At 42.3% G+C, this 18200-nt stretch overlaps 1 protein-coding gene across 2 annotated transcripts in view; it reads left to right on the top strand.

Moving 5' to 3' along the window:
* The window catches only part of CSMD1 (CUB and Sushi multiple domains 1), a 5442057-nt gene that overhangs the window by 5206565 nt on the left and 217292 nt on the right, over positions 1 to 18200 (top strand). For both annotated transcript variants that reach the window (XM_069606098.1, XM_069606099.1), the window contains exon 61: positions 9278 to 9451. In XM_069606098.1, the coding sequence (XP_069462199.1) occupies positions 9278 to 9451 (174 nt within the window). The remainder of the gene's footprint in view (positions 1 to 9277; positions 9452 to 18200) is intronic.

The following is an 18200-nucleotide window of genomic DNA, read 5'->3' as shown; positions in this document are numbered from 1 at the left end:
GGTCATGATCAGTTGCATCTGGCGTCCAAAGAAGCCATCACTCGGCATCTGGAATCTATGACAAGCACAGTGAGGAAGGATGTAGCTGGTCGGAAAGCGTAAGAGAAAGTACATATCAATACGCAGCCTTCAGCTAACAATTTCAAAAAAGACAAAAAGAACGTGGAAACAAATACACAAATCGACGTGGTCATACATGCCATTTTAAGGAATGATTACCGTTGAACATGGGTAAATCTAGTGACAGGATACAAACGCCGAGAATCTGCCCTCTCCATAAGTAAAAAAAAATGACAACTACACACAAAGATGGTCCTTCAGTTACAAAGCCAAAATTAATGTCCAAGTAACAAAAAATTACATCTCGTGATTTCAAAAAAGACCAAAAGAACGTGCAAAGTGATACACAAAGTGATGGGGTCAAACATGACATTTTAAAGAAGAAATATTAGCGTTGAACAAGGGTAAGTCTAGTCATAGCCTGCAAAGGCGGAGAATCTGCACTCTTCGTAAGTGAAAAAAAATGACAACTGCACAGAAAAGTAATACTTCAGTTATATTGTCAAACTTATTGTTCTGCTAATAACAAATTTAAACTCGGTCTGGTGTAGAGTCGTCACAATGAAACTTACATGATATTTACTGCCTCCATTGGTTTCGGATAAAGTCAGACAGCAATGTATTTGCAGCAAGGATTTTGCGTGAACTGATATTTCATGTGCCTTACAAACGTTTTTGAAACATAACCTTATCAAATGGTAGTTTTTTGCAAACTTTCACTCCCTGCAATGTTGCTTAAGTTTCCCTTTCGCTGCAGGTCAAAAACACATGACCCTTATGGTTTTAGAGGGATGCGTGGGCCTACTGAGCTCACAACCAAAAAAGCTAAGCAAGTGACCTTCACTCAGAATACAAATACATTCTCACTTTGCAACAACATATGAGAATCCATTCATGAGAACCGCTACTCCCATACACTTGCAGAACCGCTGTTTCCATCAAACAGTGCAGGTGGCTGCCTCAGTTTTCAAACTCTAGGACGCCAGTCTGACTGCAATATTATTCTAAATACATTGTAACACAGATGCAGTAGTTGAGCATCAACTTCCAATTTACTGTATGACTTTGGTGACAATAAAACACCACTTTTTGACTTTCTGCTGCCACACCCCATCCCAACCTCATTAACGCTCACCTTCGGAAACAGTATATTTCATAAGTGTAACAAGTGCAATGGTGTCTTGTTTTATGTGTGTTACCGGCGATGTCTGCGTACAACCAAAACACGAACAAAATATGGCGGGCGCAGCAAAAGAATCTGACGCACTTCACGCTGTTCCACAACCAATCAGTGAAAGCGTCACATGTCCGTGGACATGATGCTACGGATTAGCCAATCGATTTCTTGTCCGCGTAGCGAACAGGGAAGTGTGACCGCGGAGCAGACATAGACATCACTAATTTTTCGAGGCATACTTTTTCGTCATTTTAAAAGAAACTACTGGACGGATTCTCACCAAATTTACAAAACCATGCTTTCAGGATCAAGCTCCTGCCGCAAATGTGGTGAAAATCCATCCAGCAGTTTGGCCTGTAGGCCAAACATCACCAAACTTTTCAAATTCAGAGTGGCCATATACTTTTTTTGCAAAGTCTGGTGTTGATTCGTCCAGGGGGAGCGAAGTTATAAGCTGCCCAAAAGTGCTCTTCCTATGGAAACAGCAACTTAACCATAACTACACAGCCACTACTGTGGCTGTGTAATATACACACATATATATATATATATATATATATATATATATATATATATATATATATATATATATATATATATATATATATATATATATACATATATATGGAGAGAGAGAGCGAGAGAGAGAGAGAGAAAGAGAGAGAGAGAGAGATATGAACTACTCTATGTTAATGAGAGTATGCATATTGTAAGGAACCAAGAGTAAGACTCGGACACAAAGGTGGTGTGGTGGTTAGTACAAGGGGGTTGGAGGAAATCATATTGTGCCCTATCTCTAAGAGTGGTTTCCCTTCCTCAATGAAGCTGAAGGACATCTGTTCAGAATGTGCAAAGTAAAGTCTTCCGTCCTGTGTCCAAATCCTAACCTGACACTTTCACACGAAACTCAAGAGAAAGTGAAAAGGGATAGTCTTTCAACTGCTTGTCTACAGCTCTTTTCCAGAGTTCTAACATAAAGCTCCAAAAGGTGCAAAAAGAAATAAACAACCGAAATTCCACAATCCTCAGGAGATGTTTCCCTCCCCTTTCTCAGGCTCATTACATTTCACAATTTCAGAGAGTGTGTTTCTTTTTCTGATCTTTTTCTCACTTTCACAATTCAAAATGCCAATATGTTATTATGTTATTCACATTTTCTTGGCTCCTAGGCACAGTTCACAAGGTTCCAATCCTTAGGGGATTGCTTCCCTTCCCTTGTTAGCAATATGGTTGTCTCATGTTCAAGGGGAATAGCTCTGTTCCCCTGGAGTTCACACACTAAAGAGGTTGACTCCCTCCTCTTGAATTCCTCAATTTAGGCACAGATTATTGACAAGCATGAGAGTAAATCCCAGACTCTTTTATGGTACACTCTCCTCCTTTGTTTCCAAACACTTAAGTTCATACAATTGGGTTTGGGTCCCAGACTCGCAATCAGTTCACCTGGTGTACTCTTCTGCCAGGACTTTCTCAATTTGCTCACTTGTACCTGGGTGCGAGTCCCAAACTTGTAATCAGGTTGCTTGAAGTACTCATCTGTCAGAACTTTCTCAATTTGCAACAGTTTCATGCTTTTATATTTTCTTTATTCAACCATTGGGTCCTTGACCCTCTTTCACTTGCTTCATTTAATAATTGACTTAGTGTCCCAGCTCTCGTGCTCAGGTTTACCCAATTCATAGATCTGTCGTTTAATTGTATGCAGTATATGCCACAAAGCGCCCCACTGTCTCAACTCCCCACTCTGGGCTCAGCAGTGTCTCCTGGTAGCTTCAGCATTCTCTGCAAACTGTAATTACCCCAGCTTCCTCCTTTTTGCTGGCATCTTGAAGGCTCGCCGGTACCCGCAATGCCACTGACTTCCTTCCACATCTTCCTCTGCTCTCAGCCTCTCCGACTTCTGAGATACTTGTGACAGAGCCTGTAGGAGCTATCTTGCACCATGCTACAATTTGCTTCCTCTATTGGGGGTATTGGTTCTCCATGTTTCTTGCCGCTTGATGTTTTTAAATATCCTGGTACCTATTGGATCCATCCAACAACTAGAGCATGTCTCCGGTTTTGCAGCTTCAGTGCTCTGCATTGCTCTAGTGCTCTGCCTTGTCTCAGTCATTTTGATACAAGGGTATGAAAGAGCCTTAATGTCAGTGCAGAATGTAGGTACTAGTTCTATATTACAATAGGCAATATGGGATTGGGAATTCAAGGGGTTGGTGTCATACCCTGAGTGGAAATGGTGATAGCATGTTCCAGATAGTGAGTCCACCTCCCTCCCATGAGGGTGGTCTACCCCAATAAGGTCCTTCCTCAGATAGCCACATCCAGGGTCAGGATCAGGTAACGGCTGCCTTTCCCATGCCAAATGGGAAGAGAGTTTCCACAGAAAGGCAGTGATGACATCACTAAATTCATCACATACCCTTACCTTCATGTCCCAGTTTTTTTTTACACCTATTGTGAAGCAGGACAGTTAATCCACATTCCCTCGACCTTTTCCTTTCCTGTGTTTTCTAATGAAACAATAGGGCTAAAATCTAGCGCATGACTCGGTCATTAGTGTCTTTCCGTAGCCTGATCCATGTGAAAGGGGAATGTTTAGTAATCAACCTGAATTTCCTCCCTGTAAGGTAATACCATAAGTAAGACACAGCCCATTTTATAGCTAGGGCCTTGAGTTCAATTGTGGTATAGTTTCTCTCCCTCTGAGCTTTCGGCTAACATAAGAATAGGGTACTCAATATTCCTGGGAGAGAACTTCCACTAACCCAACCTGATAGGCATGGTTCACTACAAATAATTGGTTTGCCATTTAAGTTTTGCGGCTCAACATTTTTAAGTTTGTCAGTAAGGCAAGCTGTAATAGAAGAACAGTTGGCAATAAATATTCTGTAATACCCCACTAATTCAAGGGAAGCTGTCAGATTTTTGTTTTGTTTTTGGTGTTGGGGTTTCCATAACGAACTTTACCTTTTCTGTTTGCGGTTGGACAAGACCCTTCGGAATAAAGCCCACATATTGTACTGTGAATTGGGAAAGTTGGCACATATTCACATATTGCACAATTTCCACACATCGCAAGCTCAAGGAGTGTATCTCTGCCCCGGGCTTTCTTAGCTTTTCCACAGTTCATATATTTCACATTTGGGGGGACTGCTTCCCCTTTTCTCAAGTTCAATAATCTTGATTGGGTTCTGGTCCTCGACTTGCCGTATGCTTGGTTTACTCTCTTGCCAGAACGTTCTTATTTCATTACTTGGGTGCAGGTGCCAGACTCGCTGTGTGCATGGATTACTCTTCTGCTTGAACTTTCTCATTTCATTACTTGGGTACGGGTTCCGGACTTGCGGTATGCCTGGTTTATTCTCCTTCCAGGATTTTTTTCTTTGGCTCAATATTTGGCTGCCTGTACTGAACTCACACTTCTCATTAGTAGTCACCTACTCTTTTATCCAAGATTATTTAACTATTCTTTTCACATATTGGGTCAGCAACCCATTTTCAGTAGTCTAAGTCTCTTTGCTCAATTGCCCCGTTATCCCAGCTCTCTTGTTTGGGCTTACCAGGTTAATTAACAGTACCCATCATCCACCATGAAGTACCCAAACATCCCAACCTCTCTCTCTGGGCTTACTGGTCTCCATCAGCAGCTTCGGCATCCCTCATGTCTCACTGTTCTCACTTCTGCTTGCTTGTAGTCTGGAAGAGCGTCCCATTGGCTCTTCGGTTCCTGCTTTGCACAAGCACGGAGAGCCTTCCACTGCTAGACTTCCCTGGGCAGCATTTCCAGCAACTTCTCTGCTCCACACTGCAGCCTGATCTCCTTCGGTGTACCGGCCAATTTCAGGAGAAGTGAGTCTCTCTTTCTCTCCAGGTGTGGTGCATTTAAACATTTTGGCACCTGCTAACTTGTTCCACCATCTAGAATGCAGTGTTTGCCTACCGCTTTTTTGTGATCTTCATTAATCCAGTCCTGTTCCTCCTCTCACTGTTATTAAGCAAAGGGAAATGTAAATATGGTTGGTGATTAGTCATGAGTGGAGGTTCGAAACCCACACTACAATATGCCAAACGGGAAGGTGGCGGGGGGGGGGGGGAGCAGGTTGCTGTTACCAGAGTTAAAAGAAATAGGGAAGTGACCTAGCGAGTTTACTCTGCCTCACTGAGGGTCATCATGTACTCCTCCCTCAGGTTGCTTCTGCCTTTCCCTGGCCATGTAAGGAACGTTTCCCTCCAGGAAAGCAGTGCTGATATTGCAAGATTAGTCACACATGCATGTATCCACATTTTTGACAAAAATCCTACCCAAAAGGGAAAGCCCCAGAATGTATGTCCAGTTGGAATGCTGGTAGTCTTCCTAACTTTGTGGTAATTCTGAAAATTATCTCCTCCCATGTATGAGAGAGTCATTGTTGTCCTCCAACAAACACAGTATTATTGATGGCAAACCACTCATGATGCCTGCATCTAAAGTAGAAACATCCAATTATGCCTCTTCTACCAAATCCTCGACACTGCTGCCTCTTCCCTATGCTTTTTAAAGGAATTGAGCATCTTGGGATCTGTTTTATTGTGACCACAACTTTTCTTAGTGATCCGAATCTAGCACATACTGACCTCATCCTTTCCTGAAAAGCATCTTGAGTGTGCTTCTCATGTGTGCTTGCACTAATGTGCCCACAGGAAACTAGGGGAATCTCTGGGGAATTGGAATGTGCCTGCCAAGCAAGGTCAAAGATGTTCTCCAGATTATTGTAATAATCCAGTGTGTCCATGCATAGGACATCCAAAGGGTTTAGGAATCCTGTTATGTTATTTCCTCTTCCATGTGATCTACATCAAAAGCCGTGCCTAAATCCTGTTGTATAGGAGAAGAAATGCATCCTTGCCTACTCTTGGTTGGCCTGTGACCACATTGCCACGGTCTAGAACCACTTATCCCGACAAGGGAATCCAAAAGGCTGGCCCCAGAGAGTAGTGGCTACATCAGAAATGCACCATTCGCACTGCTGTGTTTGCCCTTTGTGTTCTTTTCCTGCTAGGTTTCTCTCCTGGTTGTTTCTCCTTTGTATTAGTGGGTTACAACATTTTACACCTGTTTGAGGAATCCCTCATATTCATGAAGGTTGATCAGGATACTACCCATTCCAACCTGTTCCCCAAATGCTTGGTGGGGTCTATGAAAGAAGTCCCCATTGCTTTTCTTACTGAATCCTCTCGGAAATCCTCCACAAAATACCCAAAGTCAAAGAGGCCCTATATCTGCATAGAGTTGGAATAGAGGGGGTAAAGATAATAAGGGTCACATTTGTTGTCATTCTCAAGAACAGAAATGCACAAACACTGTCCAGAACATAAGAGTTAGTATATGAGTGTGTTGACCATTAGTGTTCATTTAATCCGGAAGGTCTCCACTTGGCCCTTGAGTGCAGGTTTTGGAAGGGATGAAATAATGGACGTCCTTTCATTTCTTTGAACATTTAAAATCAACTACATATCACAATTCCATGTCTGCTTCCTAGAACCAGAGTCACACAAGTCTCCCTTTTGGACACAAATGCCCCAATGTGCTTGACGCAAAGCACCCAGAAATAGACAGGGACGCTTTATCCGGCAATTCCCAAACTGCAAAGATCAACACAACAGAAATAAATCTGGCATTTTGCCATTCTCTCCTCTTACCTGGCAAACACCTTCTCTTTCCGATCCCCCGGAGTGTCAATAAAGTGCAAATGTTGTGGAGGGTTTATAGTGAAAAAACCGAATCACAAAATATCGAAAACAAAAATCTCGAATCCAAAATATCGAAAACAAAAATCTCGAATTTTTTTTTAATATGTTTTTATTTCGAAATGGGGGGGTTCCCCCCAACCCCCCTTTTTTCTTTTTTTTTTTTATTTTACCCTTTTTTTATACTTACCTGAACCCACAAATACATATAAATAAATACATAAATAATTCGAGATTTTTTTGTTTTCGAGATTTTGGATTCGATATTTTTGTGATTCGAAATTTTGTTTTCGGTTTTTTGACCGACCACCGTTGTGGAGCATGTTAGAAAAGAGAAAAAACATAGCAATAACAAAGCATAGCATAACACAACATAATCCGAGAGTGTGGCGCTCCCACTCTCCATTCCACCAAAGGTGGGCCACCTTTGACACATGGTGACATGCCTGATCACTTGAGATCCCACCAAAAGCGCGGGGTCCTTTATTGCATTTGGCAGAGTGAATATGCCATCTGCTCCTTTCTCTGAACCCCTCAGCCGGACATATACTCAAGTATTACACATGATGGAATAAACATTGAAAACAGTAAATATGAAGTTTCTTACCGTGTTTAGCATCAATACAAGAAGAAATGGTGTTGAACCCAGACTTCTGAAAAAGTAATACCCTGGGAGTTGGGAACCTTCCAGATTTCTTGACATTATAGGGGTCATGTTATTATGTATGCTACTTGCAAGCAGGGGGGCACCAACACATCCTGGTCCCCTGCATGCAATTTATTTTAAACAATCACCAAGCAGAGTGACATTGTGAAGAGTGAATGGAGGCAAAATCTCCTTTACCCTTCACGTTTGCTCTCCTCTTTGTGAGTAATAAAATCTCTGCCTGCACATCATGCTTTGCAGGCAGTAACATGCAATGGTATCCCACCGGTCATTAGCAGATGCCAAACCAGGGCATAGTCACTCGAAATGCGTTGGTTTTACATCCTGCCTGAACATCTCATGAAAGGTGGACAATCAGGTGGAGGAAAGCAACACTGAGATGCCAATTCGGTTTTGCTGCCCTCAATATCCTGAAAAGACACACAAATTAGATGGAGAGGAAAACGTGTACGCTTTCATTTTCCTCACCAATCATTTGAAATTACCCTTATTTATTTCCTCTTGCTGATAATTGACTAAACAAGTAGTTTGATGATTAAAAGAAGCCTCAATGCCATGCTATCTATAAAATCAACTTGTCACCCTGCATTTTCATAGGCAATCCAACACCTAGGCTTCAGTAAAGTAGACATGCGATGTGTTGGTTCAACCTCCCCTACTTGCACAGTGAGAAAGAAACAAGCCTCCTCACATTTAGTATGCACGCTCTGCCTAATTCATTGGAAGCTAATGTACTCTCTGGTAGTTGTTTACTTGGCTTCGGAACCAAGGCAGGAGGAGGATGACATGATGCGGCTACTTTTTGCCATGCATTAGTTCACTGTGTGGGGGGCTGCATGGCAACTGATTGAGATGTCAAGTAGAGGCAGACGGCCTCTATGAATTACAAGGACAAGCACCGCAGTCAGCAGTGACAAACTGATCTCCAAGCATTCACTACTCTCCTTTTATGGGTAGCACAGGTTACTGTTGGTTGCTTTTGTATTCTTTCCAGTTGGTTTCAATTCTATTTTGTAATCAACAGCTATCATTATGCAAAGATGGCTTGTTTGCTTTATTTTCACTCTCTTGTGTAAACGTTAAATATCAATATCAGTATTGGGTGTGCTTTAATGTTGTATCTAATAAATGTTGATCCTTTGTCTAGACGGATTCAGAAACTCCAAGGGCGGCACAGGGAAAGTGAAGAGCCCGAAATATTTTGATTAATATGATTTGAGGAAGGGTAGGAGAATAGAATTACCACAATTTGCTGAATCAGCGTACCATTTCATATTGATCCTCAGGACTTTGTGACAACAAAAGATTGCCATTCAATGTTCAAGCTAAATGTATTCATTCTTTGCTAATTATATTTAAAAATGTAAGTTTCTTAACCTTGAATGAGCTATCAGTTAAGTGTGTGAGCAGACATTACAATTTTCAGCATATTTGGAATATGTGAAAATGTCAAAAGAAAATCCATGACCAATACAGACATTTGTCAGAAATGTCATAACTATTTATGCTGTGTATAGTATGTTTCATAATGGACAGACATCAGATTTTTTACAATGCACGGTTAGTTTGCACCGCTTCTATTGTGAAAGTCTGTCCGATGTATGTAATGTCTCCTTTATCTTCATTTGTAATTTTTTGTTTGATAGCCGTCTTTTGTGGAGCTCCTGGCACACCAGCACATGGGCAAATTACCGGAAAAAGCTACACCTACAGGTCAGAAGTATTGTTCCAGTGCAAGCATCCTTTTTTATTGGTTGGATCATCAAGAAGGGTTTGCCAGTCAGATGGCACATGGAATGGAATTCAGCCAGCTTGTATTGGTAAGTACATGCAAAGATAGCTCTTGTATATTTCCTTAAAATCTAGATAAACATATGTGGTACTAACCAGTGCGCTGTATAGTTCAACAAACAGAGCATGACTGTGATCTGATGTATGGATTATTGAAAGCTGGGCAAGTTCAGTTCTCCTAAAATATAATCATTCAAAAACAGAGTTTTAACTGTTTGGCTCGTGTAAGGTTTTTTGATGAAGTGTGGTTTTAGCTCTCTTTATTGGCAGACTAGGTTAATGTACCATCGTTGATTTTTTTGGCTAAAACATTAGGCTTTATTTTGGATAGTCATGCCTCCAAAATTTTCAAAGAGTGAATTATCGAACATCTCTTATTTGTAAGACCAAACCATTTATGCATCATGACCGATTTTGTTCTGTGATTCAATCTTTGAAGCTTCCTCATTTGAATGTTGGAAATGCCTTTTGGCCAGTGTATATTTTTTCATTTTACAGCCCCTGAAAATAGGACTTTGTCTCACTAATTTTAAAATCTCTGTGTGAGCTTTTCGCGTGAAGCATTAATATCTTCAAACAATGCTATTAAAAGCTATGTGTTTGAAGCCGTTTCTTTAGGTTTTCTGCATATCTTGCATATAAGCTGCATTTCTTAAAAAGAAATATAAAATCCCAAAATCAGGAAAAATGTGTCCATAATTTCCACAAGTAGTGAAAGCCCAGACTGTTGGGTTGTGGCCTTCTTGAGAAAACTCCTTTCTTCACTATACACCAAAAAGGTCTGGGAGCCACACTATGGAGCACAACCATGGACAGATAACCTGTAGTATGGTTAGGTGCCCACTTTGGATGGTCTGCAACCACGTTTTAGCTCTCCGTACTTTTCACAAAGGAGAAATATTTATTTGCACATCAGTCTGGTCCCACCCAATTGGGCAGTTCAGCACAGAAATGCCAGGCAATTCTTCTCTGAACAAGATTACCAACAGCAACCCCAGACACATGTTTCAGCCAGGTCAGCCTCATCAGTGAGCTGAAGTTGTGTCCCTCTAAGCACAGTGAGCTAGAAGTCCACATCTGGATTACCCTGGGTAACATAGGGTAAAACACTACATTCCTAAAAATACACAAAATATTTCTGGGAGCCCCTCTACCGAGAATAAACACAGTCATATATGCTGTTCTGTCAGTAGGTGCCCACTCAGGGTCTACAACCACGTTTTAGCTTGCTGTACTTTTTACAGAGGAGACATTTTCATTTGCATATCCAGCTTGTCCCACCCACTTGGGCAGTCCAGCATTATGTTGTATGTACTGCACTATGTTCATGAGCTTCCTTAGCTGTGATTGAAAAACTGTTGAACTCTCTCTTGCTAAATATCTTGCTTCTTGATTTATTCACTCATCCGCCTCCAACTCCCTCACGGTCAGTTGCTTCTCCAAGCAACGAGTTGGTGGTAGATCTCTTTCTTCGGCTGGGGCCTCCCTCTGGAACAGCCTCCCTGCCTCCCCAAAACTTGAGGAGAACCATCTCCAGTTCTGGAAGCACCTCAAAACCTTTCTCTTTGCTTATGCTTTTTCTTCTCCTCTTGCCTGCTGACTTCCTGGCTGATACTGAAACTGCACTGGTTACCTGACCACCCTCTGATCTCGGGCCCAGGGCCGCTTCCCCCAGTCGCACACTTGCACTGCCTTCCTGGCAACCGTTGCACTTGGGGACGGTTCTGTACCCCTACAGTCCGACTACCAGCACTTAACACCTGATGTCTGCACTTACCCTTGCACTTGCCACCTGCTGGCCATACTTTAACTATTGTTATTTATTCTATTATCCCATGTACCGCACTGTCCCACCCCCGCACTTTCCTCCTTCCCCCTTCCCATGCACTTGCGCGATCTGAATGACAACTGCCTAGTATGATTGTTGTCTGTCTTTCCTCTGTCCTCCCTCCCTTGCCTCGTCACGCCTTGAAGCACTTGTGTATAGGCGCGTTATAAATGCCATATAAGACATATCTTTTTCCATAATTATGGATGTTACTTCATAGATGAAATAATATTATGTTTTTATTAGTTTTGTGTCCTTCCAAAATGTACCTTTAGGAAGTTCCTATTTTGAGGTACTATATTTTCATTGTATTATTACTAGTATAATTGAAAGTATTCCAAAAATAATTGTGTTCAAATTCACAGATTAAACATAAAATAAAAAATTGTCATGGAATAATTAGTTTTAAGGATATGTTGATGTACTAAACTTTGGACGTTAAATCGTTCATGTAGGTTGCCATCATGTGGAAGGATGACTGTGCATTTTAGTATCCTGAACCATTATTGCGTATTTAGATGTTCAAATGCTTGAATTAAACACTATTATTAAAGCAATTTCCAATGTGACTTCATCCCTTTAATTATTCTAAAACAACTTGCGTGCACATAGAAGTGCATGTTTTAAACCGACTGACTTACAGTTTACAGCAAAAAACATTGACCAAATCCCAGTTTTAAAACATTGGGCCTCATGTCTGTGGCGGTAAGGTAACAACGGTGCCGGTAGTGCTACCGGGGCTGTTGTTACCATGCCGACAGCAACAAGAGACAGCAGAATACAACTGTTAATCAAATAATAGGGTTTTCAGGTGCTTTCTGAACACCAGTTAACAAGGCTCGAGATGCAGGTTGGTAGATATAGAATTCCTAGTCTGGGTGGCTAGAACAATAAATGATCATCCTAGGCCCGGGATCTTCTGGCCCTCAGATTGGTTGGAAATCCTTGGCTGCTGGAACGAAGCAACCTTGGGGGAATTATATTGCCTCAAGTGTTCCTTAAAATAGGAAGGAGCATTGCCATGGATACAGTTGTGGATTATTAAAAGAGCTTTGACTTTTAGTCTTGCTGAGACAGGGAACTAACGCAGCCTTCTTCTTGCATGCAAAATACGTTGCACTTCGTGATTTCAAAAATAGTCCACACTGCCTCATTTTCTAACATTTGGAGTTGATTCATGTTTTTTTACTGGCACCCAAAAGGTGATTGCTACATTAATCCAGGCGGGGCATAATGATTGCACCAACTAGTACTTTGAATTTTTTTCTGAGATAGGAAATATGTCTCAACACTTGTAGATGGTATTGTGAGCTGTGTATCACCCCCGCCGCCACCTCCCCCCTAGGTGGGCATTAAGGGAGACATCCACATAGGCACCCAATGGCTTAACCTTATTTAGGACACTCAGGCAGTGGCCACCTATCTTCCACTGTGTATAACCAGAGCTGAGTTTGGCTCTGGCTTGGGAGGTGCCAAAAATCATGAGCTCAATTTTAGTAGAATTCAAACACAAGCAGTTTTGGGACATTCAGTCCTTTATGGCCCCATAGATGTGGGCAAGTCTGGATGAGTCTGCACTGCAGTCCCTACTCAGTTCCATCAGGAGCTACAGGTCATCAGCATAGTTAGTAACATAAACACCAAGGGTGTCTAAAAGATCCAAAAGAGCTGGTTTTAGGTTGAAAAGAGATGGCAAAAGACAAGCACACACATAACTGTCTGCTCAACTAGGAGCTAATCCAAGGTGGGGCTTCACTAGAGCACTTGCCAATTGTCAACATGGTGTCTAAGATCCTTCTATGATCAAGCAAATCAGAGGCCGCTCATAGGTCCAAGAGTATCAACAAGCTGGTTAGATGAATTGTGAAGATGCACTTGTCTAAGGGATCAGTTTGATTAAATGGTTATTGGGTTGCAGATCATGATGGCCACCAAGGACAGTTCAATGGTCTAGTAGATGGCAAAGATGCTTGGGACTGAATGTGAGATTCAGTCTTAATGGTTTGATGCAAGGTCCGATGGTTGGGGCGCGATGCTCCACCAGGGTCGGCTCCACTGGCGATAATGATAGGCAGCAAAGGTGCTGGTGGGGCGAGTAGTGGTTCCACGGTGGCAGAGACAAAAAAGAGCTTGTAGTAAGATGGGAAAAGACACAGAAATGAGGTTGTCCCACATACACTTTTTGCATAAGGGCTCAGTGGGAATCACGTCAAACAGCAAAGAAGGAGAGCCCAAAGCAATTTATAAAAGACATTGGGAACAATATGTGTTGAATGATTTGAAAATGTAATTCCCAAATGTAATGCTCACAGACATGGACCAATTATACTTAATGTATTGTTTTGTTAATAACGTGCAAAGGAGTTCAAATCAAGATTCCACATAACAAAGTGCTTTTAACAAGTTCAGTAAAGTGCAAAATGTGCAAAGGAACGCAAACAGTAAACACCATTCATATATATGGCTAATTAATGTTCATAAAAACGACAAGGTACATGAACTGTACCTAAAGGTCAATCCAACAGACTTTCAACACCAAGCATCCATCCTCATGTACACCTCAATCGTACCACATCACAAGTAACATAGAGAAATACAGTACTTATATATTATGAAATGTAGATAAGCAGCATGCCAGCATATAAAACACAGCTGGTGTCACCTTTTTACGAAACTGTGCACCACTGCTCTGTTCGAGCTGGGGGTAGATCTCTATTTTCGGCTGGGGCCTCTATCTAGAACAGCCTCCCTGCCACTCTAAAACTTGAGGAGAACCATCTCCAGTTCCGGAAGAACTTCAAGACCTTCCTCCTTGCTTCTGCCTTTGCTCCCCCTTTCCTCTGCTGATCTGCTCTTTGTTGGCACTGTGCACCTGGCCACCCTCTTTCCCCTGGGACCAGGTACCTGCTCGCCCTGCCGCCCTCCATCACTGCCTCCTGGCCACCTCTTGCACTAGGGACTGTATCTGTACCCATACAGCCCCCCCCCCCCCAATTTTATTCTTTTTCTGCACTTACCCAGTCTGCTGCCTTAAACGCAGCACTTGCCACTTGCTGGCTGCACTACCACTGTTTATTGCCTCTATTTTGTATTTATTTTGATTTGTTATTATTTATCTGCTCTCCTCTGCTCCACACTTTCCACTCTCCCCCTTCCATGCTATTTCCCCTTTTTCCTTTCCCATGAACTTGCGCGTTCTCAATGTCACTGGGCCTTGTAAGATTGTTGTTGTGTTGTGTTCTCCCCGGTTCCCCTCCCTTGCCTAGTCGCGCTCTGAGACACTTGTGTACCAGCGCGACACACATAAAATATCATATCATATCATACAAAGTGGCGTTTCAGTGACTTGTGATCTACAAACGTCATACAATATAATTTGATCAAAAAAGATCACAAAAACGTCTTCTTTCAATTAATACTGCCAGCTCGAGTTTCCTGTAATGGTGTGGGCTATTTTCTTTTAAACGCCCGGCATTCTCCAGGGTAGATGCAAAAGCATTGCTGATAGATAGATCAATTCTCGAATTCTCTAATATCCACTGTACAAACAAAACAACACACTGTCAGTTAAACAAAATCAGATTTTTAAATGGTTAATACCAAACTATGTTGAATCCCTGGGTACCGGAATCTAACCTGTTCATATTGTTCTCAAAGATCTGACGAATGCAGAGCAGAAACATACTCCCTGCACTCCCCCCACACAAGGGAGACACCAAACAACGGCAATGTAAAACTGCTCACCAAGGGTGAATTCTAGAATGACACAAAATGAGAAATGAGAATTCCCAGTGTCATTTTGAATGCCAACGCGAAAGGGTTTTTCCTTGCTGAATATACTTGCAATTACCTTGATTTGCCGAGATCCCGTCCGTCTCTAAAAGCTCCCTGTGGCCACCTCAATTATTCAATTTTGATAAGCACCGAGACAGGGAAGATCACTCTCCACAACTGTACCACATTATGTCCCTGCAAACCAAGTCATTCTAGGGTTAAATGAGCACATCCAGACACCATGCGTTCATTTAGAAGTGAAATGTATCAGAGTTTGTTGCATGGTAAGATATGCCCCACAGTACTACATATAGGTATCTATGCTTGCAAGTACCTGTCATATGCCAGAATCACGGCTGTCTCTCACTGCTCTCCAATGCTACCTTAATTATTCAAGTGGATAAGCACTGACACAAGGTATCCAAGAAATTCACAACTCTGCCACACTAAACGCCTGCAAGGCAAGACATTGTGGGGTCAGTCGTGTTTGTCTAGGCACTGTGCTCATGTAGTGTAGTTGAGGGATTAATGGACAGTGGGACAAGCCTCAGAGACACTCCTGCTGCAAAGTTCACACTTGTGTGCTCTGGCATTCAATGCTGTCAATTTTCTTACTGAATTCCAAACTGCGTTATGCGAAATGACTGACAAAAGAAAGGAAAGGAAAAGAGGACTCGCCCTACCACTCATTAGAGGAGCTAGTGATGGCAGCCATCTACACCACTCCAAAATGTGTGGTGCTACCCAGAGCCATCTTGGACTGGCTGTCAATGAATGACAATGTGTATTTAAGGCAAGAAGAGATCTAGTACACCAACTTTCTTTATGCCGGGGAACACAATATATCAAAATATAGCACCCCAGTGCAGTTAGTTATGAGGTAATGGTGCGCTCAACTAGCGCAAAGTGGTGGAAAGCAGTTTGACCAAGTAGGTCCAGTTTGATGATCTCGGTGAGTGCCAAAGGCAGCTCTGGTGGGTCCTGATGGTTCAATGTGATTGAAAAAGCTTGAACCACAGCTAGCAGCGTTTCAACTGCATGAATGCAGAAATTCTGTCTGTTTTGGATTCCCTGGGTCTGTGAGTCCCTATCTGGATATCACAGCCATGGGTAGACCTGGTTCTTGGGCTCACAAAGCAAGGGAGCCAGATGCACATGTTAAGGGATCCTTCACCGCAATGAGGTTGTTATCAGGTGTGTAACTGGAAGAGATGCAAGTCTTGTTCCTACAGAAGGTTCAACCCTCATGTATTCTGGTGATGGGTATGGAATAAAGCTTGCCTCTGCCTTGGACATCCACTCTTCATCTCACTGGTGGAGGCCTTGGAAATGTCAAATCTCCCATCAGAGGCCTAATGACATTCTTCCTTAAGTGTTTGCTCCAAAGTGAATCTGAGAAGGAGTGGGAGTCCCATTCTTTTAAACGTAAAAGTCTATATGTGATTGGGCAAAAGCAACCAGCCTTAGGACATCCCGCCCAAAGTGATTTGTGCTCCAGGAAGTGGAGAGGGCAGGAAGGAAAGATAGTGACAGGGAGAAATAAAATGGTGCAACCTTCATCCAGCAGGAAGGAGTTCCCTCTATCAACATTAACACTGCTCCCTTCTCAATAGACCTAAAGATATTTTGGTGTGCAACAACCTATTGTGAGGGTATTACTTATGTGAATTAGGGTGCCCATTGATTCCTGTTTCCAGGACAGCTTTCTGGAGAGTGGCAGTCTCTCTTGGGAGGGTTTTGCACTCCCTCCTACAGGGGGACAAACAGAAGAAACCCCTACTGCTACTGTTTTGCTGGCAGCGGCTCAGACAGCCTGGCTGGGGAAATGTACATAACCCTTACACAGCTGAGCTGGCTCACAGGGCTGACACATGTGTGGTATTAAATTGATGTGGCTTGGATATTTATGAGAGATGCTAGCCACCATAGCTCAAACCTAGGTATGGATTATTTGTACAGGTTAACGTGCCACTAGGATAGCATTCTCATAGTTATGTAGTTATTAGCAACCATGGTACATATCTTAAATGCATCCTTTGTTCTATAGAGTCATGGCTGTCATTGAAGTTGTCAAAAGGTCCTCTGTGTCATGTGAGCCTGCTTTGTGCCACTGGTTAAGTAGGTTCTGCAGAACGGGCTAATAATCCAGCATAGCAAACGTAGCATGAAGCTTGTGGGATGTGGGTCTGGCCAACAAACCCCCCACTCTGAGAGGAAATGACCAACATCATGTTATCATTAAATACACATTTTTTTAAAAAGCTAAGGATTCTGCACACTTGCCAGATAGCAATCCTTCACAGGAATCGCCCAGAAAATATAGAACACTAATTTGTCTGTTATAAAGAATTACCTGCACTTTAAATAAACATTTTTAAAATTAGAAGGAATCCCTGCAAGGCTAACTTGTCAGAGGAATTAGTGTGTGAGGAATTACCACAAAACAAATGGTGATAATTACTCCAGTGCTAATTCCCCCTGATTCTGATTAATTAGCACCTAAAAAGAAAACATTAGTAAATGGTTAACTCCACAGTATTACAAGGTGAAACACTACAAAAGTATAGGTAATGACTGTAAAACAAAGTGTGCATTTACTTCCACCTTAAAGGTGGAGGTAATTGTATCCGGGTAATGTACATAAAGCCACAAGTTCATCCAATTGCACCCTAAATAGGGACACACCTTCCAAGCAATGTGTAAATTCTAGCAGATGTGGACTATCGCCTCCATAATTTCCTCTTGGTCATCAAGCCGCAGAGACGTGAGGTACAGCTGCATCAAAGGAAACCTCAACAAAGGCAGAAGAAACATCTAATGAGCAACCCACCCGGACCTTGTACTGGACCCTCCCCCTGCGCACTTACTGATGATCAAATAATCACACTTTATCGGCTGAACGGGAACAACATATTGTCATGATTTTCCTAATACCCTGGATGCCAGATGTTAACCTCCACTACAAAGGCAGTCTAAATGCCCCCTTAGGACTCAAGCAGGTTTTGAGGCCAAGAATAGCGCTATACCAAATGCAGGGCTCCGGAGATTGTTGGATCTTTGAGCTAGTACAATACTAACTACTACCGCAAAGCACCCGATAGGCTTACTATTGGATAGCAACATTGTCGTGGGTCTACGTCCAGTATGTAGGAACCGCTGTGTAATACCCTTGTGTG

This window comes from Ambystoma mexicanum, chromosome 4p (genome assembly GCF_040938575.1).
Source record: "Ambystoma mexicanum isolate Mex_15411 chromosome 4p, UKY_AmexF1_1, whole genome shotgun sequence".
In the NCBI taxonomy this organism is placed as follows: domain Eukaryota; kingdom Metazoa; phylum Chordata; class Amphibia; order Caudata; family Ambystomatidae; genus Ambystoma; species Ambystoma mexicanum.
Note: the sequence above shows the minus strand (reverse complement) of the source record. Positions and strands in the feature narration are given on the sequence as shown.